This window comes from Ascaphus truei, unplaced genomic scaffold (assembly GCF_040206685.1).
Source record: "Ascaphus truei isolate aAscTru1 unplaced genomic scaffold, aAscTru1.hap1 HAP1_SCAFFOLD_1017, whole genome shotgun sequence".
In the NCBI taxonomy this organism is placed as follows: domain Eukaryota; kingdom Metazoa; phylum Chordata; class Amphibia; order Anura; family Ascaphidae; genus Ascaphus; species Ascaphus truei.
In genome coordinates this window covers 82,924-108,641 of record NW_027453881.1, presented here as the reverse complement: position 1 = coordinate 108,641, position 25,718 = coordinate 82,924, and the positions used below count along the sequence as shown (strand labels likewise).

Genomic DNA, 25,718 nt, shown 5'->3' with positions numbered 1-25,718 from the left:
ACACAATATGTCCTCCACCCTCAAGTGAGATGAATGTGTGTGACTGCGCAGCCACTATGTCTGATAATAATAGTATAGGATCGTTGGTGCACTTGATGAAGGTTACCTGCCGAGCACTCCTGTGCCCGGGCCTGCCAAGGAGCTTCACAAAGGATCCAGTAGCTGATGAATACAGGAACTACCGTCTGGAGCGATCCCACCCGGATGGCTGCTGTAGCGGCAGCGGAGGTCTGAGCCCAAACCTCGGAGTGGAAACGCAGCGTCCGCTGTGTCCCTAACTGATTCTGGATACTGATAGGGGGCAGGGTCCCTAACCTGGGGCGTGTCCCTACAACACTCAACTACTATGACTCAGGGCTATCTAGGGCCTAGGGGGCTGCTGGCCTAGTGCAGGGAGTCACTGACTCCTGCACCCTACCTCCTTCCCCTAGCTGCTCCGGTCACCAACTAACAACGTGCTCCAAGCCCGCGAAATGTATCCATCCCTGAGCAGGGAGATACTGTAGCCCTATTGGCTCCCTGTGGTCATGTGGCTCTGCCCCTGTGCACCCTGGGGGCTGACTGCCCTCACTGCGCATGCGCGACCTGTCTATGGGCCTCCTGCGCTCCTAGCCCCTGCGCATGCGCAACGCACCTGGCAATGGCGGCGCCCTGAATCGCGAGCCGCCGGGACCTCAGCAACGCGACCGCGGCCCTAGCAACAGGCCGCGCGCATCCCCAGCAACCGGCCGCATCCACAGGAGAGGCGTGCTATGCTAGCGCACGCCCCCGCACTTCACCTGCGATGGCTCCGTGAGTAACCGGAGGGGCTCTGGGGGCTGACAGGGGACCAAGCTACATATATACTGCAGTGTGTGTTGTGTGTGTGTGTGTGCTGTGCCTGTTGGTTGTCTGTCTGTGTGTGTTGTGATTGTGGGTGTTGGTTGTGATTATGTGAGTGTTGGTTGTGACTGTGTGTTGTGATTGAGTGTGTGCTGTGTTGGTTGTGATTTGAGTGGGTGTTGTGTGTGTGCTGTGCCTGTTGGTTGTCTGTGTGTGTGTTGTGATTGTGTGTGTGTGGGTGTTGTGATTGAATGCAGCGTTGCACAAACTGAGGGGGGGACGCCCCGGGCGCAAGATTATTTAGGCGGGGCGCGTGCAGCAAAACCTGGTTGCGCAGGCGAAAAAGATGTGCGCACGTGGGCGGCCAAACAGAATAGTGCAGGTAGGGCCACGTGATTCGGAGGTACGGGGGAGGAGCACGCCCCAGCGCTGTGATGTCAAACGTCCCTCCTTCCGGTGTCTGCCCTGCAATAGCGCTGTGTTCCTGCTCTCCTCCGCTGGCAACCTGCTTCGCTGCGATCCCCTGCCAGTGAAAGGGTCGGCGGCCACTGTATCAATCATACTATGAGCTGCGATCCTCTGCAAGTGAAAGGGTCGGCGGCCACTGTATCACTCATACTATGAATGTACAGAAATAATGAAGAAGAAATAAAGTGTAAACACTTCCCCGCTCCTGTTTGCAAAATTATGCAGGACACCCTGTGCTCATGCTTGGAGAGTTGGTGATGTCACCGCTCTTCGCGGCAGCGTGGACGCAGCCTAATTTTGCAAGAGCGAGCTGTTCAAGTATGTAAGTATTTAGGCCGCGCTTATAGTGCCGGCGACGCGACGTCGCCCGAAAACAAATGCATTGTCGCCGCCGCGTGCGCTTATAGTAAGCGTGCCGTGGCAACGAGATTTTTTGAAGCCGGCAATATTTGATTTTTTTGAACCAATCAATGGCCTGGTCGCCCACGCCCGCCGCAAAGCGAAATACAACTTTCGCTAGCGGCGACGGGTGACGCCGCGGGCACTATATGCGCGGCCTTAGACATATTTGTATTTACATTGTATACCGTTTAATAAAGGGTTTTTTTCATGTGATTTTGATTACATCATCAGGCAGGGGGGGGGCGGGGGCCCGAGAAATTTCATGGATAAAAAGGGGGGCTCGGCATAAAAAGTTTGCTCACCCCTGGAATACAGAAAGGTGAGTGACAATAATATGTTTGACCACTGGATGGCAGCATTCATCTGGCTAAACGTGGCCGATTGGAACACTATGCAGCAGTTGATGATGAACACGTGTGGGCCCCGCATGCTATATGCTGTGAACACGTGTGGGCCCCGCATGCTATAAGCTGTGAACACGTGTGGGCCCCGCATGCTATATGCTGTGAACACGTGTGGGCCCCGCATGCTATATGCTGTGAACACGTGTGGGCCCCGCATGCTATATGCTGTGAACACGTGTGGGCCCCGCATGCTATGTGCTGTGAACACGTGTGGGCCCCGCATGCTATGTGCTGTGAACACGTGTGGGCCCCGCATGCTATATGCTGTGACGCGGTCTTCTCCCCGCTCGGGAATAGTTCAGCTATTAAAACAACTGGAGAATATGGCATAGTTAAAAGGGTTGTGATGCCTATTGTGTAGTGACAGAAGATCTGAGTGACACAAATAACAGATACCTACAGTATGTACCATTAGGTTTTCCCCTCCAGCCCCAGAGCCGCTATTGTTTCAGTTACATAGTTACATAGTTACATAGTTACATAGTAGATGAGGTTGAAAAAAGACGTACGTCCATCAAGTTCAACCTATGCTAAATTTAGACAACAGATACTTTATCCTATATCTATACTTACTTATAGATCCAGAGGAAGGCAAACAAAAAACCCCATTAAGGGGAAAAATTAATTCCTTCCTGACTCCAAGAATTGGCAATCGGATTAATCCCTGGATCAACATCCTTCCCATGTATACTTATTTGGTATATCCCTGTATACCTTTCCTTTCTAAAAAGATGTCCAACCTTTTTTTGAACAAATCTATTGTATCTGCCATCACAGTCTCCTTGGGTAATGAATTCCACATTGTAACTGCCCTTACTGTAAAGAACCCTTTCCTTTGTTGCTGGTGAAATTTCCTTTCCTCCAACCTTAAGGGATGGCCCCGAGTCCTTTGTACTGCCCGTGGGATGAACAGTTCTTTTGAAAGCTCCTTGTACTGTCCACGAATATATTTGTATATAGTTATCATATCCCCTCTTAGACGCCTCTTTTCTAATGTAAATAAGTCTAATTTAGCTAGCCTCTCCTCAAAAGTTAGATTGTCCATCCCCTTTATTAATTTGGTGGCTCTTCTCTGCACTCTCTCTAGTTCCATAATGTCTTTTCTTAGGATTAGTGCCCAAAATTCTACTCCATATTCAAGGTGTGGTCTTACTAATGCTTTGTAAAGGGGCATAATTATGTTTACTTCCCTTCCATCCATTGCCCGTTTGATGCAAGATAAGATCTTGTTTGCCTTTGCAGCTACTACATGACTTTGGGCACTATTGCTAAGCCTGCTGTCTACAAGCACTCCTAAATCCTTCTCCATCAAGGATTCCCCCAATATATCGCCATTTAATTGGTAACTCGCTTTTTTATTCTTGCATCCCAAATGCATAACCTTACATTTATCTGTATTAAACCTTGTCTGCCATTTACCTGCCCACGTTTCCAGTCTCTCCAAGTCCTTCTGAAGAGAAATTACATCCTGCTCTGATTCTATTACCTTACACAATTTAGTATCATCAGCAAAGATGGAGACTTTGCTCTCAATGCCAACCTCAAGGTCATTAATAAACAAGTTAAAAAGCAGGGGTCCCAGTACCGATCCCTGAGGTACTCCACTCACGACTTTAGTCCAACCTGAAAAAGTTCCATTTTTGACAACCCTCTGTTGTCTGTCCTTTAACCAGTTTTCAATCCAGGTGCATATATTAATACTGAGTAAAATTTTCTTTATTTTGTACACCAACCTCTTGTGTGAAACCGTATAAAACGCTTTAGCAAAATCTAAGTAGACCACATCAACTGCATTACCCTGGTCTAAATTCCTACTTACCTCCTCAAAGAAACAAATAAGGTTAGTTTGGCAAGATCTATCCTTCATAAATCCATGCTGACTATTACTAATAATTTTGTTTTCCATTAGATATTCCTGAATATTATCCCGTATTAAACCTTCAAGTAGTTTCCCCACTATTGAAGTCAGGCTTACAGGTCTGTAATTTCCCGGTTGTGATCTAGCTCCCTTTTTAAATATAGGCACCACATCTGCTTTACGCCAATCTTGTGGTACTGAGCCTGTGGAAATGGAGTCCTTGAATATTAAATATAAGGGTTTGGCTATTACTGAGCTTAACTCCTTGAGAACTCTTGGATGTATGCCATCGGGGCCAGGTGCCTTATTTACTTTAATTTTTTCAAGTCGCTTATGAACTTCTTCCTCAGTTAACCAATTGTTCATTAATATGGAGGTTGTGGCTTTCTCCTGCGGTGCTACTATTGAACTTGATTCTTCCCTGGTAAACACAGAGGCAAAGAATTTGTTTAATACCTCTGCTTTTCCCTTATCTCCAATAATCTGCCTACCCATCTCACACTGAAAGGGTCCTATATTTTCTTTTCTCATTTTTTTGTTATTAAGGTACTTAAAGAACTTTTTAGGGTTGACCTTACTTTCTATTGCAATCCTTTTTTCATTATCCATTTTTGCTAATTTGATTGCCCTTTTGCAATTTTTGTTACATTCCTTATAATTCTGATACGATGTCTCTGTCCCTTCTGACTTAAAGAATCTAAACGCCTTCCTCTTCTTGTCCATTTCCTCCCCTACCTGTTTATTTAGCCACATTGGTTATGACTTATTTCTTTTATACTTATTACCCAAGGGTATACACTGATAAGGGTGCTTTTCCAACAATGGTTTAAAGACTGCCCATTTATCTTCTACATTTTCCCTGCAAAAACATCATCCCATTGTATTACTACTAGATTAGACCTCAATTTATTAAAATCTGCCTTTCTAAAGTTTAAGGTCTTTGTTGAACCCAAGTAATCTGTTTTTTGATAATTTATTTCAAATGAGACCATGTTATGATCACTGTTACCCAAATGTTCCAGGACTTGAATATTTGTTATTACTTGTACATTGTTTGATATGACCATTGTTACATTGTGTTTATTGCAATCAATGACATGATAATGATATCAGGCACTTATCCCCAGTTTCCCAGTAGCAGGCAACATAATATACTTCAAGGGCCACATGTGCAGCTCTTGAGCCCTAAAAAGGGGACACACGCACTCGATTAGATTGTAAGCTCTTCGGAGCAGGGACTCCTCTTCCTAAATGTTAATTTTTGTCTGAAGCACTTATTCCCATTATGTGTTATTTGTACTATTTGTTATTTCTATGATTGTCACGTGTATTACTGCTGTGAGGCGCTATGTACATTACTGGCGCTATATAAATAAAGACATGCACTGCACACACACTAATGATTGGGAGAGGAGCAGGGCAGTGCATTATTTACCAGTGGACTGTCATTAGGCAGCAGAGGGAGCGAGGAGAAGCTATCCACATCAGCAACATCTCCACTCCCTCTGCTCAGGACAGAAGCGCGGGCTGCTGGGAAGGGTCAGAGCTTGGGGGCTGCTGGGAAGGGCCAGAGCTTGGGGGCTGCTGGGAAGGGCCAGAGCTTGGGGGCTGCTGGGAAGGGGCAGAGCTTGGGGGCTGCTGGGAAGGTGCAGAGCTTGGGGGCTGCTGGGAAGGGGCAGAGCTTGGGGGCTGCTGGGAAGGGGCTGCTGGGAAGGGCCACAGCTTGGGGCTGCTGGGAAGGGGCTGCATACCTTCTCTGCATTGGGCCCGCAAGGCGCTGTTTTCAGGACCTTCTGGCAGCGAGACCAAAGTGTTCTTAGCAAGACTACAGAAAAACACCAAAGACGCCTTCTGGTTTTGACCTTCTGCTCGTCACAAGGAAGACGTAGGACGATGTATAAGCGCTGTGCTGACCCTATAGCAGGAGTGGCCAACTCCAGTCCTCAAGGACCACAAACAGGTCAGGAGTTCAGGATATCCCAGCTTCAGCACAGGTGACTCAATCAGTGACTCAGTCAAAGATTGACAGTCAAAGACTGAGCCACCTGTGCTGAAGCGGGGATATCCTTAAAACCTGACCTGTTGATGGCCCTTGAGGACTGAAGTTGTCCGCCCCTGCTCTAGAACTACCGAATCCAGCTATTTTATTCTAAGTGTAGAATTATGTAAACATTATAAAAATCGGTACATGTCCATAATCCCGCCGTCTGTTTCCTGCTCCACATCTCCTGTACTCCAGTTGGTACTGTACTAATTCAGGCACTGTGGGGAAAGCACAGGCAGGGTGGGAAGCACAGGCAGGGTGGGAAGCACAGGCAGGGTGGGAAGCACAGGCAGGGTGGGAAGCACAGGCAGGGTGGGAAGCACATGTGAAAGGGAACATGTATAAAGCGAGAATAAGAGATGTACAGGAGATTGATCCTAGTATTCCTCATTCAACAATTTGACATCAACTAGGCTAATCTCCTGGCAGCCTTGTCACCCTTTATTTCAACTCTACTAAAGTAAGGTTTCTTTGTGATCTACCTTTCTGAAAATGAACCTGCTACTTACCTGTACTCTGTTCTTTACTGCAGTCTCATGGAAATGTTGCTCTCTCTATCCATTACAAACGTCTCCCTCCTGGCCCACACCCAATGTAATCATACACCCTGGACTGCTCGAAGCCTTACATTATGTACTGAATGTTGGTGGAGAGCTCTGAAAACCAGCACACCTAGTACCACAGGGAGAGCCGGATGTGTACCGGGCCCGGTGGCCCCGGCCGGCATTGGAAGTTGGGCCCTTCAACTTTTGTCCAGCTGTCGGTCCTCTTGTTGCCAACAGGCTCCTGCTCTCCCAAGCTGGGGGCCTCCCTCACTGCCACTGTCCCACGCCGGGCTTCTCTGACGGCGCACTGGGAGCTGGGCCCAGCATCTGGCGCGGACAAGCATGAGAGGACCGGAGTGCATTGGCGTCAGAGGCTCGGCGTGGGACAGTGTCAGTGAGGGAGGCACGCAGTTGGGGAGAGCCAAGGCACGGCAGCAACAAGAGGACCGGCAGCCGGGCAAAGAAGTTGGGCCCAGCTCCCCCCAGTTGCGGGCCTCCCTCACCAACACTGCCCAATGCCGAGCCTCTGGGCCTCTCTGATGCCGGTGCTCACCGGCATGAGAGTTACGTCCACAAACCTGGGGAGAGCTGGAGCACCAGGAGGCCTGAGACCACCCCCAAGGTAGGCAAGTCTGTATTTTGTATTTATTTGGGGGGTGTTTAAAAAAAAAAAAAAAGAATATATTTGGGAGGGATGTATTTGAGGAAGATCCTATGTGTTTGGGGTGGGTTGTATGTATCCATTGGGTGGTGGGGGGTTTGTATGCAGTGTTTTAAAAAAAAAATGTATTTGGGTGGTGGTTGTATATATTTGGAGGTGGGGTTTGTCTTTGGGGGGGTAATTATTCTTAAGGGGGGGTTGTGTGTGCGCACAAGATTGCCAACATGGGATGGGGGTCTGTGGCAGGACGGCCTGTAGCCGAGGTCAGGGAACAGTCCACACGTATAGTTTCAGGATAATGAAAACGTTCAGTGGCTTTATTTCTCCACAGTAACATAACATGCGGGTACACTGTCCCATTAAACAAAACAAATCCTGCTCCACATTGGGAGGACTGACTAACACACCAGGCCTATCTAGCAGGCTGGCTGGCTAAACCATAACCAAACCGTAAGTGTCTTTTGAGCAGTCAGGAAAAACAAATGAACAAGTCTCTTACTTTGGTTGCAGTAGTTAGCTTGATGTATCCTCTGGCTAGCAGCACATATAGCCATGTGCTCTGGTCTAGGGCAGGCAGCTACTGCCAGTAACAACATCATCTTATACCTTGCTGCTTCTCAGGTGTTGGCTTACATCCTGATTACCTAGCTTCCACCTGAGTTAACCCTTATGAGTGATGGATGAAGCACTCAGACATATGTCTCCCAGGCATAACTGATAGGGGTTGACTTCACCCTGTCACATACCTCCCCTGTTTGTGTGTGGCTAGTGTCTCACACGGCTGAAGCCCGACCCTTCACTCCTTCTCTTGACAAAAAATCAGCATTTCCATGGTCCTTTCCAGGTGTATGGTCCTGGTCAACCTTGAGTTTGTGTCCTTCATGGTGTTTAACCACTTCAAGGGCGCATGGTCAGTGACCAGGGTGAAGTGTACTCCAGTGACATAATGTCTCAAGGCCTCAATTGCCCATTTTACAGCGAGGCAGTCCTTCACAATGACGGAATACCTCAGTTCCCTTGGGAACAGCTTCCGGCTGATGAACAGTATGGGGTGTTCAACACCATCAAATTGCTGGGACAGCACTACTCCCAGTCCTACCTCTGAGGCATCCGTCTGGATGATGAAGGGCTCTTTAAAATCTGGGCTCCGAAGAGCGGGGCCCTCTGACAGGCACTTTTTTAGCATGTCAAAGGCGTCTTGGCACTCCCAAGACCATTTAACTTGGGTCAGGGCACTCTTTTTTGTCAGATCTGTTAGGGGTGCAGAAATTTCTGAAAAATTGGGGATAAACCGCCTGTAATACCCTGCTAACCCCAAAAGGGAGCGGACCTGTGTCTTTGTCTGTGGGGTGGGGACTTCCGTTATGGCGGCCACCTTGCTAGCTAGTGGCCTTACTATCCCTCCCCCAACGGCATAGCCCAAGTATTTTGTAGTGGATTTACCCAGGGCACATTTTTTTAGATTTGCAGTGAGCCCTGCTTCTCTTAAGGACGTTAGGACTGCCCTTAACCTTTTTATATGAGACTGCCAGTCTCTGCTATAGATGACAATGTCATCCAAGTAGGCCACGGCATATGCCCTATGGGGTCGTAGTACCTTTTCCATTAATCTTTGGAACGTGGCTGGAGGCCCATGTAACCCAAATGGCATAGTGACGAATTGGTATAAGCCGAGAGGGGTGGCAAAGGCAGTTTTGCATTTGGATTCTTCCGCTAGAGGTATCTGCCAATATCCTTTCGTGAGATCTAGGGTGGAGATATACTCTGCTTTACCAAGCGAGTCAAGCAATGCATCCACCCTAGGCATTGGGTATGCATCAAATCTGGATACAGCATTTACCTTTCGCAGATCCACGCAAAACCTCACCTTCCCATCTGGTTTAGGGACCAACACTATAGGGCTACACCATTCGCTGTGGGACTCCTCGATCACGCCCAATTCCAACATGTCTATTATCTCTCTCTCTACCAGGTCTTTTCGGCCCTCTGGCAATCTATAGGGACGGGACCGTACTTTTACGCCAGGTTCTGTCTCAATCTTATGGGACACTAAATCAGTCTGCCCTGGCAGTTCAGAAAAAACATCTGGGAACTGGTCACATAATTCTAGTAGGTCTGACCTTTGTTCCGTTGTTAACTGCCCTCCCATGGGAACCTGATGGTCATTGTACGTACTACCCTTTGGAAGCTGTGGACCCAAATCCGTCTCTCCTTCCCGAGGGTGGATGAACAGCGATCTTATCGTTTTCCAGGGTTTCAGGAGGTTTACGTGGTAGATTTGTTTACCCTTCCTGGACCCTGGTTGAGAGATCTCATAGTTCACCTCCCCGGTGCGGCGGAGAACTTGGAAAGGACCCTGCCACTTCGCAAGGAGTTTACTCTCGGATGTCGGTAGTAGTAGCATCACTTGGTCCCCAGGTTGGAAGACCCTTAAGCGAGCATTTTGGTTGTACTGCCTTTCTTGACGTTCTTGAGCAGATTGGAGGTTTTCCTTAGCAAACCGACCTATCATGTCTAGGCGGTTTCTAAGGTCCATGACATACTGAAGGGTATTCTTGGAGGGGGAGGACTCCTCCTCCCAGGATTCCTTCAGTAGGTCGAGAATACCCCGAGGTGGGCGTCCATATAGGAGCTCAAACGGGGAGAAGCCTGTGGATGATTGGGGAACTTCTCATACCGCAAACAACAGGAAAGGGAGAAGTTCATCCCAAGCTTGCTTTTCGGTGTCCACAAACTTTCTAGGCATGGTTTTTAAAGTACGGTTAAACCTCTCTACCAATCCATCAGTCTGAGGATGGTAGACTGAGGTCCTGACGGATTTTACCTCCAATAACTTCAGGACATCCTGCATTAACTTTGCCATGAAATTTGTTCCCTGGTCAGTTTACATTACTTGGGGCAGTCCTACCCTAGAGAACAGTTCTAACAGCCTGTGAGCAACCTGTTTAGCAGTGGCTGATCTCAGAGGGAAGGCCTCAGGATATCTGGTGGCATAATCTACAACGAATATAAATTTATGTCCCTTCGCAGAGGGTTCTAAAGGTCCGACCAGATCTACCCCAATTCTCTCAAATGGGACGGCTACCAAGGGCAGATGGACCAAGGGAGCCGGCTTCTGTCCTTTTTGGCTAGTTAACTGGCATTCAGGACATGTCTCACATAGTTTCATGATGTCACCATGTATGCCTGGCCAGTAAAACCGGGACAAGATGCGGTCCGTGGTCTTATCTCTGCCCAAATGACCACCTAATGGGAGAGTATGGGCTAGGGTGAACACTGTTTTAATCAACCCTTTAGGGACTAGCATCTGTTGAATGACCTCCCCTGTTTGTGTAACCTTATTCACACGATATAGTATGTCATTCAACAGTTCAAAATGTGGAAACACTTTTACACCTTGTTCATCTATTATCTTGTTGTTGACCTGTACCACCTTCTCATATTGTCTAGCCATATTGTATTCCCTCTGCCTCTGCCTCTGATGGAAGTCAGGAAGATCCAGGTCTGGCAAAATTCCCGTATCTATCTGTTCCCCACCCTGGTCATCTCCGGCCATGACCTGCAGTCTTTTGGGCTGACTAATGTTACCAAGAGTCCCACCTTTCTTAACCAGTCCTCTTTTTCCGCACGTCTCTGTTTACGTGTCTTTGGGACGTGGTGTCTACGGGGAAAAATCTCTGGGGAAAAAGGAAACAAGTCTCCGGGCTTCTCCGGAACCAGAGAAGTAGGCTCCGTAGGAGTAGGGGTCAACAATGTTTCGAAGTAGGGCCAGTCTCGGCCAAGTAGAACAGGAGCAGGTAGCCAGGGAGCAACTCCCACTGGTAGGCTAGCCTCTTGATCCTTGATACGCAGTAGAACGTTCGCGGTCGGGTATCTCTTTGTATCCCCATGGATACATTCGATATTCCAAGGAGAGTCATAGGATAGTCTGTTGCTTGGAATTAGGCCCTCTAGGATCAGGGTTTTTCCAGATCCCGAGTCCAGCATGACTTTTACTATTTTCCCCTCCAAAGATGCTGGGACTAACCATGGATTGTGGTCCTTTCGGAGAGAAGCTGTGGCAGTGGTTCTGCCATATGAACAGTCCATCTCATTATCTCCTGAGTCCGCAAACTCGGTCGTCAGTGGAAGCTCTCGACAGAGCTCGGTGTTTGGACCTCTCCGCTGTTGGATGGGATCCTCCCTTCTGGTTGGTGGAGGTATCCTCTCCACCGGCTGGGTGACAGAAGTCCAGGTTCTCGGGGAATACTGTGGGTGGCGGGCTCCCTTGAGTGATCTAATGGCCTCGGACCCGGGACGGGCGTCTCTGCGGGAGTTTGTACCAGGAACCCTCCGAGAGGGGAAAGGGTCTTCCGATCGGGTTGACTGGACCTCCCGAGCTGGCGGGTTGTAGACCCCTCGATTGTCTGCTCGCCTGCCTCTGGTATCACCGGAAGCAACTGGTGTTTGCACGGACCGTTCCCAGCTATCCTGTTGGGTGTCGTCGCCAAGGAAGTTTTCCACCAAGCGGACCGCTGAATCCAGGGAAAATGCAGCGTGTCTTTTTACCCAGGAGCGGGAGGAGGGGGGCAGTATCTGTATGAACTGCTCGAGCACAAACTGTTCAAGGATCTCTGCCTTGGTATTCTTCTCCGGTTGTATCCACCTGGTACATAAGTCTACTAAGCGGTGGGCTACGACCCAGGGTCTGTCTCGGTTTGTATATTTGACTGTCCGGAACCGCTGACGGTAGGTCTCTGGAGTAAGGCCTAGGCGATCCAGAATACCAGCCTTTAGTTGCTGATAGTCCATGGCCTCGTCCGCTGGAAGAGCCTGGTAGGCTGCCTGAGCTTCTCCTATGAGGAGTGGAGCCAGAGTCGTTACCCAGCATTCAACTGTCCAGCCGTGGGCCGTGGCTACCCTTTCAAAAGTGAGGAGAAATGCCTCTGGGTCGTCGGTTGGCTTCATTTTATGCAGCATCACCGGTGGGTTATTTGGAATCCCTGGTCTGCCTGGGGCTCGGCCTTCGGCCAGCAGTTGGAGAAGCTTTTCCTCTCGCCGGGCCTGTTGCTTATCTTGCTGGGCTTGTCGCTCAGCTTGCTGAGCTTGATGTTCACCCTGTCACAGGGTCGCAGTTGCAACTCTTGTCCTGGACTCTGGGAAATCTGTCGGCAGCCCTGCTGCTTTGTACTAAAATGTAATTACAACACATTACTTTCTAGGCAAGCTACCCCTCTATCTGAGAACACTCCTCACCTCTACCACATGCAGAACTTATCTGAGATCAGACTCCAAAAGACTGCTCACGTTCTCAAGGATCAGCAAAGTATCCGGCCGCTCCTCCTTCTCTTACCGTGCACCGCACAACTGGAACAATCTACCAGAGACTCTCACAACCCCCACCAGTCTACGTTCTTTCAAGACTTCAGCTCTCACATGTTAATCTCGTCTGTAACCGTTACATACGCACATAATCATTCATTATCTGTAGCTGTCCAAGGGGGGTGACTTTTGGTGTGCACAATGGGCGAGCCTTACAGTTGACGGTCCCTACAAATGGCGGCACCTTGGGAAGACTAGTACTCTTTGACAAAGTGCATGCATGCACGAAACGGATCGCAGTTTCTTCTCAAGATCCCGGTTAGTTCACATGTTGCATCTAGCGCTCCAGCATTGGGCATCTTTTTCTATCTGGAACGCAGTATTTCCTCCATTTAGCACAGAGCACCGCCCTCATCCTCCCACCTGGGAGACTACTTCCTATTACCATTTCGGGCTGAGCGCACGCTTCATCAGGGAATCCCGATGCACAGGGGCGCGAGTACTTTGTTTTGGTTTATTACAAACTTTGCAGTTTATATGTTATTGGTCTAGCTCCCGGGGTTAGTTTGTCAGTGGATGAAGGGGTCTCCCACTCATGTGGGTTTTTCAGACATCCCCAACGTATCAGCTTTATAACATAACCTCATATAGGAGCATTAATGCCCTTCTGCTATTGTGGTACTCACATTCATTTACCTGGATATACAACCAAATGATTTTCTATTCCTAAACAAATGTATTTATTTTTAAACATCCAAACATTTATTGTTTATTATCATGGATGTATTTGCATACTCTAGAGGCCTGATCTAGGAGCCCTGCCTCCGTTTTTTCTATTCTCACTGTATTACACCCTGGTAAACGTTTCATGAATAAGTGCAGATAGGCAGCCTAGCGGAACGCGTTATGGAGCTCGGATGGCAGACATTTTTTTTTTTTACAGCCTACAGTAATTCAAATATATGTATTATGTATACAAGCACAAATCTCTAAATCTATAGAAACACATTATGTACATATACATACTTGTTAAAAGAAACTGTGTAATTATTCAAAGAAATATGTATACAAAGCAGGGCGCTGTAAATGACGACAGATGGAAAATAAAAAAGGATTTTATTCAGAAAAACAAAACAAATATTTTGACAATGAGAAAGAAGGAAAACATTTTAAATACCCAATAATTAGAGGGTGCTGGTTATACGAGAGGACAGCAAAACATCCAGGAATATTTCAGAGATGTCTCCAAAATATATTTGAGATCACTTTTAGGGACGGTGCAGGGGTTAGTTGCAGTTTTAAAAGGAAACTATTGCTATAAACAGCTACTTTTCAACCCGATGATTTCACATTTAAGAGCATAGCTGTGAGCTGGTCCTGTAATAACCAGGCAGCCCGAACAGGACCAACGGAGCTATTTGTTGGTCAGGTTTAAAGGTGCCGTCAAGCAAGAGCAAAGTGAACTTAGCAGCAGCAGGGCGGATTTCTGGGCATCACTTCCCATCTACTGAAGGGCTTTATTGTGTAAACTACAACTATAAACGAAAAGGTAGCAGTTCTCAACTTCAGTCTTTAAGACACCCCCAGGTATTCAGGATATCCCTGCTTCAGCACAGGTGGCTCAATCAGAGGCTCAGTCAAAGACTGAGCCACCTGTGCTGAAGCTGGGACTGATTTAGGCACCTGTGCTGAAGCCGTGGTATCCTTAAATTATCATCTGTTGGTTAACAGTCAGAAAAAAATGAAGACAATAGTAAGTATTTTGGCGTGTTATTTCTAAAGCTTTACATCACATACTTACATTTATTTCCCTTGAAACTTTTTGTTTCATGTGGAAAACAGTGTGGGGGGGGGGGGGGAAGACGACGACGACAGGGGGGAGGGTTCCCTGTCAGGTCCTCTGAAATTTACGGTTAATAAACACTTTTTCTGCACTAATCGGTTTGACAAATAGTGACATCAAAATGACTGGAGACTAAACAGGCTCATCAAAAAATAGTTTAGGTAAAACCCTTAAGTATTTGGTTATCATAGAAACAGTGAATGTTTCACAGTATTTGTCCAATTGTGTTTTTTTAAATGTCCTTCTGACTGAGACATGTCACTGCCATTCGTTCACTTTGGTCCGTACTGCCTCTTTAAGCCATTAAACCTATTGCTGGACTTAACACACTTTGTTAAAAAGTGAGATTGAACCTTCAAAGAAACATTCATAATTTATCTACATCATTTTTTTTTTAATTAGTAAACATAGGTGCCACGGGAGAATGACAGCTGCCACAAACAGGTTATGACACGGAACAAACCACGGGCAGGTCCCACTGCGAGTGTTTCAGGATGCGTGAATATAGTGGAGATATTGAATACCCCAGCATTGTGTTTGCAGTCCCCTCCCTATCTGGGATTTAAAATCAGTAGCTGCTACCCCCTGAAATGCGGGAGAACCAGGTGTCCCGGGAAATGCTTCACACTCTTCAGTCCCTAAAGCGCAGAAGTGGTCGAAAAAGTTACATCCCTCCCGAGCCCGCAAGTCCTCCCGAGCCCGCAAGTCCTCCCGAGCCCGCAAGTCCCACCGAGCCCGCAAGTCCCCCCGAGCCCGCAAGTCCTCGCGAGCCCGCAAGTCCTCCCGAGCCCGCAAGTCCTCCCGAGCCCGCAAGTCCTCCCGAGCCCGCAAGTCCTCCCGAGCCAGCAAGTCCTCCCGAGCCAGCAAGTCCTCCCGAGCCCGCAAGACCTCCCGAGCAAGTGAGTCCTCCCGAGCCCGCGAGTCCTCCCGAGCCCGCAAGTCCCCCGAGCCCGCAAGTCCTCCCGAGCCAGCAAGTCCCCCCGAGTCCGCAAGTCCTCCCGAGCCAGCAAGTCCTCCCGAGCCCGCAAGTCCCCCGAGTCCGCAAGTCCTCCCGAGCCCGCAAGACCTCCCGAGCCCGCAAGACCTCCCGAGCCCGCAAGACCTCCCGAGCCCGCAAGACCTCCCGAGCACGCAAGACCTCCCGAGCCCGCAAGTTCTCCCGAGCCCGCAAGACCTCCCGAGCCCGCAAGACCTCCCGAGCCCGCAAGACCTCCCGAGCCCGCAAGTCCTCCCGAGCCCGCAAGACCTCCCGAGCCCGCAAGTCCCCCCGAGCCCGCAAGTACTCCCGAGCCCGCAAGTCCTCCCGAGCCCGCAAGTCCTCCCGAGCCCGCAAGTACTCCCGAGCCCGCAAGTCCTCCCGAGCCCGCAAGTCCTCCCGAGCCCGCAAGTCCCCCCGAGGCCGCAAGTCCCCCCGAGGCCGCAAGTCCCCCCGAGGCCGCAAGTCCCGCCGAGCCTATTCCATACGGCGCCTTTCCGGCCCATTCCCTTGTGTTCTGGCGCCCGAAGGCGTCTTACGGAATAGAACCACTTTGTAACTGTGGGCCTTTTTGTCAGGGCCCAGTGGGCGTGATTGAAACGGGAAAAAGGAGCACATTGTCCTCTGTCCATGTTCTGGATGGGGGAGCGGCGACTGTGTGATCACTTCGGCACAAAGATTATCCCCGCATCAGGAAACAGGTCATGGATTCGCTTAAAAGATAGGACGGACCGCGCCTTCAAAGGGGCTCTATCGCACGCACACGAATTAACACGCCACAACAGGAGTGACCAACTTCAGTCCTCAAGGGAAGCCAACAGGTCAGGTTTTCAGGATATCCCTGCTTTCACCTGTGCTGAGGCAGGGATATCCTTAAGACTGAACCTGTTGATGGTCCTTGAGGACTAAAGTTGGCCGCTCCTGCGCTACAATATTAAGCAGCACCGAGCAGGACTACAGTTCTGTGCACATTATTGTCTATTTAGTGAACACAGGCCTCAAACACTATATCAGGCCCACACTACAGTACAGCTATCAGCAGCCAACGCCCTTCAAAAGACCAGCATGTAAACGCCAACTGTGAGGACGATCCTGTGCTTATTGCTGTATATATACACAAATATTCAGAAGGCGCCATACAGTTTTTAGAACGGATTATATTGTTACTATTTAATGCTCAAACACATCCGAACGGCTGTAATATAAACCGAACACTGCTCGCAATTGTGGGGCGCACACAGCAGAAAAGATCTTCCTTGCTAGAAAACGGTAACATTCATTCCTCCTTCCGACTGCAGTAGCCCAGAGAAATGTTGCCACCCCGGTCTCCTACAGGCGGGAGTGTGAGGTATAACAGTTTCACGGAAGGAATACCTTCTTCTCTCAGATTATGTCTGCCCCACAATTGGGAGTAGTATTTCCGTTGATTATTACTCTGGCTAAAAGATCAGTGCGGATGGGAACCGCTCCTTCTGATAGGTCTCGTAAGGGACGGTTTGGGTTTTCATGGGGGCTCAATGCTTCTAGAGGTCATCCATATCCCAGTACAACGCTGGTCCTTCGTGTCGACCTTGGACAGCTACGCTAAGCTGGTGATAACGGTTCTAAGGAGCGAAAACCCTTCCCTGCCAGAGGGGCCCGCCAAATCCCTTACACTGAAAGGGTTAAACGCAGGGCACCATCAAGGGGTGTGAAGGCAGACAGCTCTCCCTGGGGATTAAGGTCTCTCCGCCCGCCCGCCCGCGGGGTGGGCAGGTTAACCCATTAGCTGCGTGACGCTTTGCTTCTGTAGCATCCGAAGCAGAGGAGAGGTTTGCGGATGGTGGCCTGGGAGTATTGGGAGTATTAAGCGTGAGCGGCTGTACATAAGGTGCAACGTTCAGGGGCGAAGGGAGTCGTGGGGTCAGCGAGGAGAGAAGCCAGTTGCCAGGCTGCAGCCCACAGCGGGGGTCATGTCCCAGATCTGGAAGTGCAAGGAGAAAAAGGAGGTCAGTCCACCGCCCAACATGGGGAAGAGGCTCAGCCAGCCACCACCACAGCAACAACGCTGGAACAACGACGGGATGCTTATCTTTTCATGGCTCCTTGATGTCGTTAACGAACCATTCAAAAGAACCATTCCTACCTCGTTTGCATTCTACTACCCAGAATCCTTGTCTGCAGCCAAACTACTGTTCAATATGACAATGGAATTAACGGAGCAGGTGCTTGATCACACACACACACACACACACACACACACACACACACACACACACACACACACACACACACACACACACACACACACACACACACACACACACACACACACACACACACACACACACACACACACACACACACACACACACACACACACACACACATTATATCTTTGTGGCACTTGTAACATGGTAGCAGGGGTGCTCAATTCCAGTCCTCAAGCTGCACCTCCTCCCACCCCCTCCCCCCCCCAAAAAAAGTCAGGTTCTCAGGACATCCCAGCTTCAGCACAGGTGGCTCAATAAGGCCCTGCTTCAGCACAGGTGGCTCAATAAGGCCCTGTTGGAGCACAGGTGGCTCGATCTCAAACTTCGACTGGGCCTCTGATTAAACCACCTGTGCTGAAGCTGGGATACCCTGAAAACCTGACCTATTGGGGGGGGGATTGAGGACTGGAGTTGAGCCCCCTTGGGCTAAGGGAGTCCCATGAGCATTGCTTGGAAGTACCTCCATGCTTACGGTCTAGGACGTGTTCTATACGGCATCCAACTGGGACAGTAACCAGCACCCAGAACCCAGTAACCAGCACCCGGAACCCACGTGCACTTGTCTCTTCTGTTTAGGAGTATATCAGATTGTAAGCTCCTTGGAACAGGGAATGTTCCTTTTGCACCAGTTTATGTGCTACAATGTGGGACCCAATGGTGCCTCTAAAAAAGCTAGCTATGTATATACAGTGGGAGATATAGAACTACAAATGATCAGTAACTAGGAGATGACAAAGTTACTGTTTCAAAGCTGAAAACAACATTGTCACAAGAGAAGTATGAATTCAATGATTGGTTTAATCCAGGGGTGCGCAAACTGGGCGGGGGGGCGCACAACATTTTCTAGGCGGGGCGATTACAGAGGTCCCGCGTCCTTCCCCAAGGCTTTTACATTAAATGCCGAGGGAGGCGAGGCCTCTGTAACTCACTTACCTGCTGCCTGCCGGGCCTTCTGCGACACGTCGCCATGGCAACGGACGTGAAATGACGCCACGGGTCAAGTGACGAATCGCCATGACAAGGCGCGGCAAATCACGTGACCTGACATGACCCGCAGCGTCATTTGACGCCGGGTCGTAGAAGAGGGGGGGGCGCGAACGCTGGGGCTGCGAGGCAGGGGGGGCGCAGGTCAAAAACTTTGCGTACCCCCGGTTTAATCTGTGCAGCAGGAGAGAAGGTAGCGCACGAACATACAGTAACACTGCAAAACTGCTCAGGATGTTCCTACGTATAACACATTTCTGTGTGTAAATGTTCCAATGCAGATACAGAACTGCAGCAAAACGTACAGATTTATAGCAACATGCGGTGGTATATTGTTCATTACGATAATCACAGCATTTATATGAGTGATACTGAACTCCGGAGATTGATGAGAACGTGTTCATTCATTCATGCAGCCACCTCTGCGGTACAATCATGCAACTAACTCACTTCTGTCCCTTTGGTGAGCAGCCAAAGGGGGATAATATTATTATTATTACGACTCCGTTACCTGATGTGGACAATGCAAATTGCTCTAGAAGAGTGGAGTTTGTGTTAAGATGTGACTGACCCGTTAGCTATACAAGGTGTCTGAGCACATTGTTAGCTTTTATTCAGCACAAGGTGATATACTTTACAACCAGTCAAATAGCTTCATTCAGCAAGAGTCCAACAGAACAGGTAAGAACACCTGCAGGTCTTGCGCAGGGCCCCTGGCAGCAGAGCTGACACCTATAGCAGGCGAAGTCACCTATTTCAGGCGAAGGCACCTATAGCAGGCGAAGGCACCTATAGCAGGCGAAGGCACCTATAGCAGTCTCCCCTTAATCAGAGGCTCCCAGAAGCTGCTGATCAGTTAGCCTAAAGTGGACCTGAGCCCAGCTCTCACGCAGCCTCAGCTCACCGGAAAGCCAGACCTGGATTACAGGTATGTGAGGTTTGTAATCAGACTGTGGCCCAGGGTAACATGGAACGGTCACTGCTACATTCACCAACTTACAATTCAGCAGCAGGCCGGACAGCCATGTCATACATTAACCCAGCGTTAACAGCCATGTCATACATTAACCCAACGTTAACAGCCATGTCATACATTAACCCAGCGTTAACAGCCATGTCATACATTAACCAAGCGTTAACAGCCATGTCATACATTAACCCAACGTTAACAGCCATGTCATACATTAACCCAGCGTTAACAGCCATGTCATACATTAACCAAGCGTTAACAGCCATGTCATACATTAACCCAACGTTAACAGCCATGTCATACATTAACCCAGCGTTAACAGCCATGTCATACATTAACCCAGCGTTAACAGCCATGTCATACATTAACCCAGCGTTAACAGCCATGTCTTACATTAACCCAGCGTTAACAGCCACGTCATACATTAACCCAACGTTAACAGCCACGTCTTACATTAACCCCAACGTTAACAGCCACGTCTTACATTAACCCAACGTTAACAGCCACGTCTTACATTAACCCAACGTTAACAGCCACGTCTTACATTAACCCAACGTTAACAGCCACGTCTTACATTAACCCAACGTTAACAGCCACGTCTTACATTAACCAAGCGTTAACAGCCACGTCTTACATTAACCAAGCGTTAACAACCACGTCTTACATTAACCCAACGTTAACAGCCACGTCTTACATTAACCCAACGTTAACAGCCACTTCTTACATTAACCCAACGTTAACAGCCACGTCTTACATTAACCCAACGTTAACAGCCACGTCTTACATTACCCCAACGTTAACAGCCACGTCTTACATTACCCCAACGTTAACAGCCACGTCTTACATTAACCCAACGTTAACAGCCACGTCTTACATTAACCCAACGTTAACAGCCACGTCTTACATTAACCCAACGTTAACAGCCACGTCTTACATTAACCCAACGTTAACAGCCACGTCTTACATTAACCCAACGTTAACAGCCACGTCTTACATTACCCCAACGTTAACAGCCACGTCTTACATTAACCCAACGTTAACAGCCACGTCTTACATTAACCAAGCGTTAACAGCCACGTCTTACATTAACCAAGCGTTAACAGCCACGTCTTACATTACCCCAACGTTAACAGCCACGTCTTACATTAACCCAACGTTAACAGCCACGTCTTACATTAACCCAACGTTAACAGCCACGTCTTACATTACCCAACGTTAACAGCCACGTCTTACATTAACCCAACGTTAACAGCCACGTCTTACATTAACCCAACGTTAACAGCCACGTCTTACATTACCCCAACGTTAACAGCCACGTCTTACATTAACCCAACGTTAACAGCCACGTCTTACATTAACCCAACGTTAACAGCCACGTCTTACATTACCCCAACGTTAACAGCCACGTCTTACATTACCCCAACGTTAACAGCCACGTCTTACATTAACCCCAACGTTAACAGCCACGTCTTACATTAACCCAACGTTAACAGCCACGTCTTACATTAACCAAGCGTTAACAGCCACGTCTTACATTACCCCAACGTTAACAGCCATGTCTTACATTAACCCAACGTTAACAGCCACGTCTTACATTAACCCCAACGTTAACAGCCACGTCTTACATTAACCAAGCGTTAACAGCCACGTCTTACATTACCCCAACGTTAACAGCCACGTCTTACATTAACCCAACGTTAACAGCCACGTCTTACATTAACCCCAACGTTAACAGCCACGTCTTACATTAACCCAACGTTAACAGCCACGTCTTACATTAACCCAACGTTAACAGCCACGTCTTACATTAACCCAACGTTAACAGCCACGTCTTACATTACCCAACGTTAACAGCCACGTCTTACATTAACCCAACGTTAACAGCCACGTCTTACATTAACCCCAACGTTAACAGCCACGTCTTACATTAACCCAACGTTAACAGCCACGTCTTACATTAACCCAACGTTAACAGCCACGTCTTACATTAACCCAACGTTAACAGCCACGTCTTACATTACCCAACGTTAACAGCCACGTCTTACATTAACCCAACGTTAACAGCCACGTCTTACATTAACCAAGCGTTAACAGCCACGTCTTACATTACCCCAACGTTAACAGCCACGTCTTACATTAACCCAACGTTAACAGCCACGTCTTACATTAACCCCAACGTTAACAGCCACGTCTTACATTAACCCAACGTTAACAGCCACGTCTTACATTACCCCAACGTTAACAGCCATGTCTTACATTAACCCAACGTTAACAGCCACGTCTTACATTAACCCAACGTTAACAGCCACGTCTTACATTAACCAAGCGTTAACAGCCACGTCTTACATTACCCCAACGTTAACAGCCACGTCTTACATTAACCCAACGTTAACAGCCACGTCTTACATTAACCCCAACGTTAACAGCCACGTCTTACATTAACCCAACGTTAACAGCCACGTCTTACATTACCCCAACGTTAACAGCCACGTCTTACATTAACCCAACGTTAACAGCCACGTCTTACATTAACCCAACGTTAACAGCCACGTCTTACATTACCCCAACGTTAACAGCCACGTCTTACATTACCCCAACGTTAACAGCCACGTCTTACATTAACCAAGCGTTAACAGCCACGTCTTACATTACCCCAACGTTAACAGCCATGTCTTACATTAACCCAACGTTAACAGCCACGTCTTACATTAACCCAACGTTAACAGCCACGTCTTACATTAACCAAGCGTTAACAGCCACGTCTTACATTACCCCAACGTTAACAGCCACGTCTTACATTAACCCAACGTTAACAGCCACGTCTTACATTAACCCCAACGTTAACAGCCACGTCTTACATTAACCCAACGTTAACAGCCACGTCTTACATTAACCCAACGTTAACAGCCACGTCTTACATTAACCCAACGTTAACAGCCACGTCTTACATTACCCAACGTTAACAGCCACGTCTTACATTAACCCAACGTTAACAGCCACGTCTTACATTACCCAACGTTAACAGCCACGTCTTACATTAACCCAACGTTAACAGCCACGTCTTACATTACCCAACGTTAACAGCCACGTCTTACATTAACCCAACGTTAACAGCCACGTCTTACATTACCCAACGTTAACAGCCACGTCTTACATTAACCCAACGTTAACAGCCACGTCTTACATTAACCCAACGTTAACAGCCACGTCTTACATTAACCCAACGTTAACAGCCACGTCTTACATTACCCAACGTTAACAGCCACGTCTTACATTAACCCAACGTTAACAGCCACGTCTTACATTACCCCAACGTTAACAGCCACGTCTTACATTAACCCAACGTTAACAGCCACGTCTTACATTAACCCAACGTTAACAGCCACGTCTTACATTAACCAAGCGTTAACAGCCACGTCTTACATTACCCCAACGTTAACAGCCACGTCTTACATTAACCCAACGTTAACAGCCACGTCTTACATTAACCCCAACGTTAACAGCCACGTCTTACATTAACCCAACGTTAACAGCCACGTCTTACATTACCCCAACGTTAACAGCCATGTCTTACATTAACCCAACGTTAACAGCCACGTCTTACATTAACCCAACGTTAACAGCCACGTCTTACATTAACCAAGCGTTAACAGCCACGTCTTACATTAACCCAACGTTAACAGCCACGTCTTACATTAACCAAGCGTTAACAGCCACGTCTTACATTACCCCAACGTTAACAGCCACGTCTTACATTAACCCAACGTTAACAGCCACGTCTTACATTAACCCCAACGTTAACAGCCACGTCTTACATTAACCCAACGTTAACAGCCACGTCTTACATTAACCCAACGTTAACAGCCACGTCTTACATTAACCCAACGTTAACAGCCACGTCTTACATTACCCAACGTTAACAGCCACGTCTTACATTAACCCAACGTTAACAGCCACGTCTTACATTAACCCCAACGTTAACAGCCACGTCTTACATTAACCCAACGTTAACAGCCACGTCTTACATTAACCCAACGTTAACAGCCACGTCTTACATTAACCCAACGTTAACAGCCACGTCTTACATTACCCAACGTTAACAGCCACGTCTTACATTAACCCAACGTTAACAGCCACGTCTTACATTAACCAAGCGTTAACAGCCACGTCTTACATTACCCCAACGTTAACAGCCACGTCTTACATTAACCCAACGTTAACAGCCACGTCTTACATTAACCCCAACGTTAACAGCCACGTCTTACATTAACCCAACGTTAACAGCCACGTCTTACATTAACCCAACGTTAACAGCCATGTCTTACATTAACCCAACGTTAACAGCCACGTCTTACATTAACCCAACGTTAACAGCCACGTCTTACATTAACCAAGCGTTAACAGCCACGTCTTACATTACCCCAACGTTAACAGCCACGTCTTACATTAACCCAACGTTAACAGCCACGTCTTACATTAACCCCAACGTTAACAGCCACGTCTTACATTAACCCAACGTTAACAGCCACGTCTTACATTACCCCAACGTTAACAGCCACGTCTTACATTACCCCAACGTTAACAGCCACGTCTTACATTAACCCAACGTTAACAGCCACGTCTTACATTAACCCCAACGTTAACAGCCACGTCTTACATTAACCCAACGTTAACAGCCACGTCTTACATTAACCAAGCGTTAACAGCCACGTCTTACATTACCCCAACGTTAACAGCCATGTCTTACATTAACCCAACGTTAACAGCCACGTCTTACATTAACCCCAACGTTAACAGCCACGTCTTACATTAACCAAGCGTTAACAGCCACGTCTTACATTACCCCAACGTTAACAGCCACGTCTTACATTAACCCAACGTTAACAGCCACGTCTTACATTAACCCAACGTTAACAGCCACGTCTTACATTAACCCAACGTTAACAGCCACGTCTTACATTAACCCAACGTTAACAGCCACGTCTTACATTAACCCAACGTTAACAGCCACGTCTTACATTACCCAACGTTAACAGCCACGTCTTACATTAACCCAACGTTAACAGCCACGTCTTACATTAACCCCAACGTTAACAGCCACGTCTTACATTAACCCAACGTTAACAGCCACGTCTTACATTAACCCAACGTTAACAGCCACGTCTTACATTAACCCAACGTTAACAGCCACGTCTTACATTACCCAACGTTAACAGCCACGTCTTACATTAACCCAACGTTAACAGCCACGTCTTACATTAACCAAGCGTTAACAGCCACGTCTTACATTACCCCAACGTTAACAGCCACGTCTTACATTAACCCAACGTTAACAGCCACGTCTTACATTAACCCCAACGTTAACAGCCACGTCTTACATTAACCCAACGTTAACAGCCACGTCTTACATTAACCCAACGTTAACAGCCACGTCTTACATTAACCAAGCGTTAACAGCCACGTCTTACATTAACCCCAACGTTAACAGCCACGTCTTACATTAACCCAACGTTAACAGCCACGTCTTACATTAACCCAACGTTAACAGCCACGTCTTACATTAACCAAGCGTTAACAGCCACGTCTTACATTACCCCAAAGTCCCAGATCAGCCAGATTTTCCTGTAACATGGTCCATGCTGGGGTCACATTTCCCCTTTTCGCTGCAGCAATCTCCTCACTGTTGGCAAACACCGTGCTTACAAAATGGGCTGCAGGTCCCTCCTGCAGCTTAAAGGCGGCAAAGACTTGCGTTGCAAAGAGGCAGCAATCATACCTTGACGAGCCGATCCGTTCCGCAGGTCACCATGAGCCCCCGGGGGACGTCCATGATCATGTGGCAGATGTTGTGTTTGCCCTCGTGGAACGTGGCCAGTGATGTCCGACTTGGATGAGAGGAAAGACACAGCTTTATGTACCATAGCGGCAGCAGTGACAGCCTCCACTGCTCATCTACAGCATCAGAGGCCAACTACTGTCCTTAAGGGACAACAACAGGTCAGGTTTTAAAGATATCCCAGCTTCAGCACAGGTGGCTCATAAAGAGGCAGAACGTGCAACGTTTCAGGGACACCGCTCTTCCTCAGACATGCCACCTGCATTTTTTCCATTCATACAAACCGCAGTTAAAACTCCCCGCTCGCCCATATATCTGTCTCCTGCCAAACTCCCCCCTCCCACACCGTGCC

The 25,718-nt window shown here is 48.1% G+C and overlaps 1 protein-coding gene across 1 annotated transcript; it reads right to left on the bottom strand.

Moving 5' to 3' along the window:
• Window positions 1–13,604: 13,604 nt before the first annotated feature.
• On the bottom strand, window positions 13,605–25,446 carry LOC142474960 (uncharacterized). The gene is made up of 2 exons (XM_075581046.1): window positions 25,307–25,446; window positions 13,605–17,287 (listed from the first exon to the last, which is right to left on the bottom strand). The coding sequence occupies exon 2, from the start codon at window positions 15,954–15,956 to the stop codon at window positions 14,838–14,840; it is 1,119 nt and encodes a 372-aa protein (XP_075437161.1). The 5' UTR covers window positions 15,957–17,287; window positions 25,307–25,446; the 3' UTR covers window positions 13,605–14,837.
• Window positions 25,447–25,718: the final 272 nt, after the last annotated feature.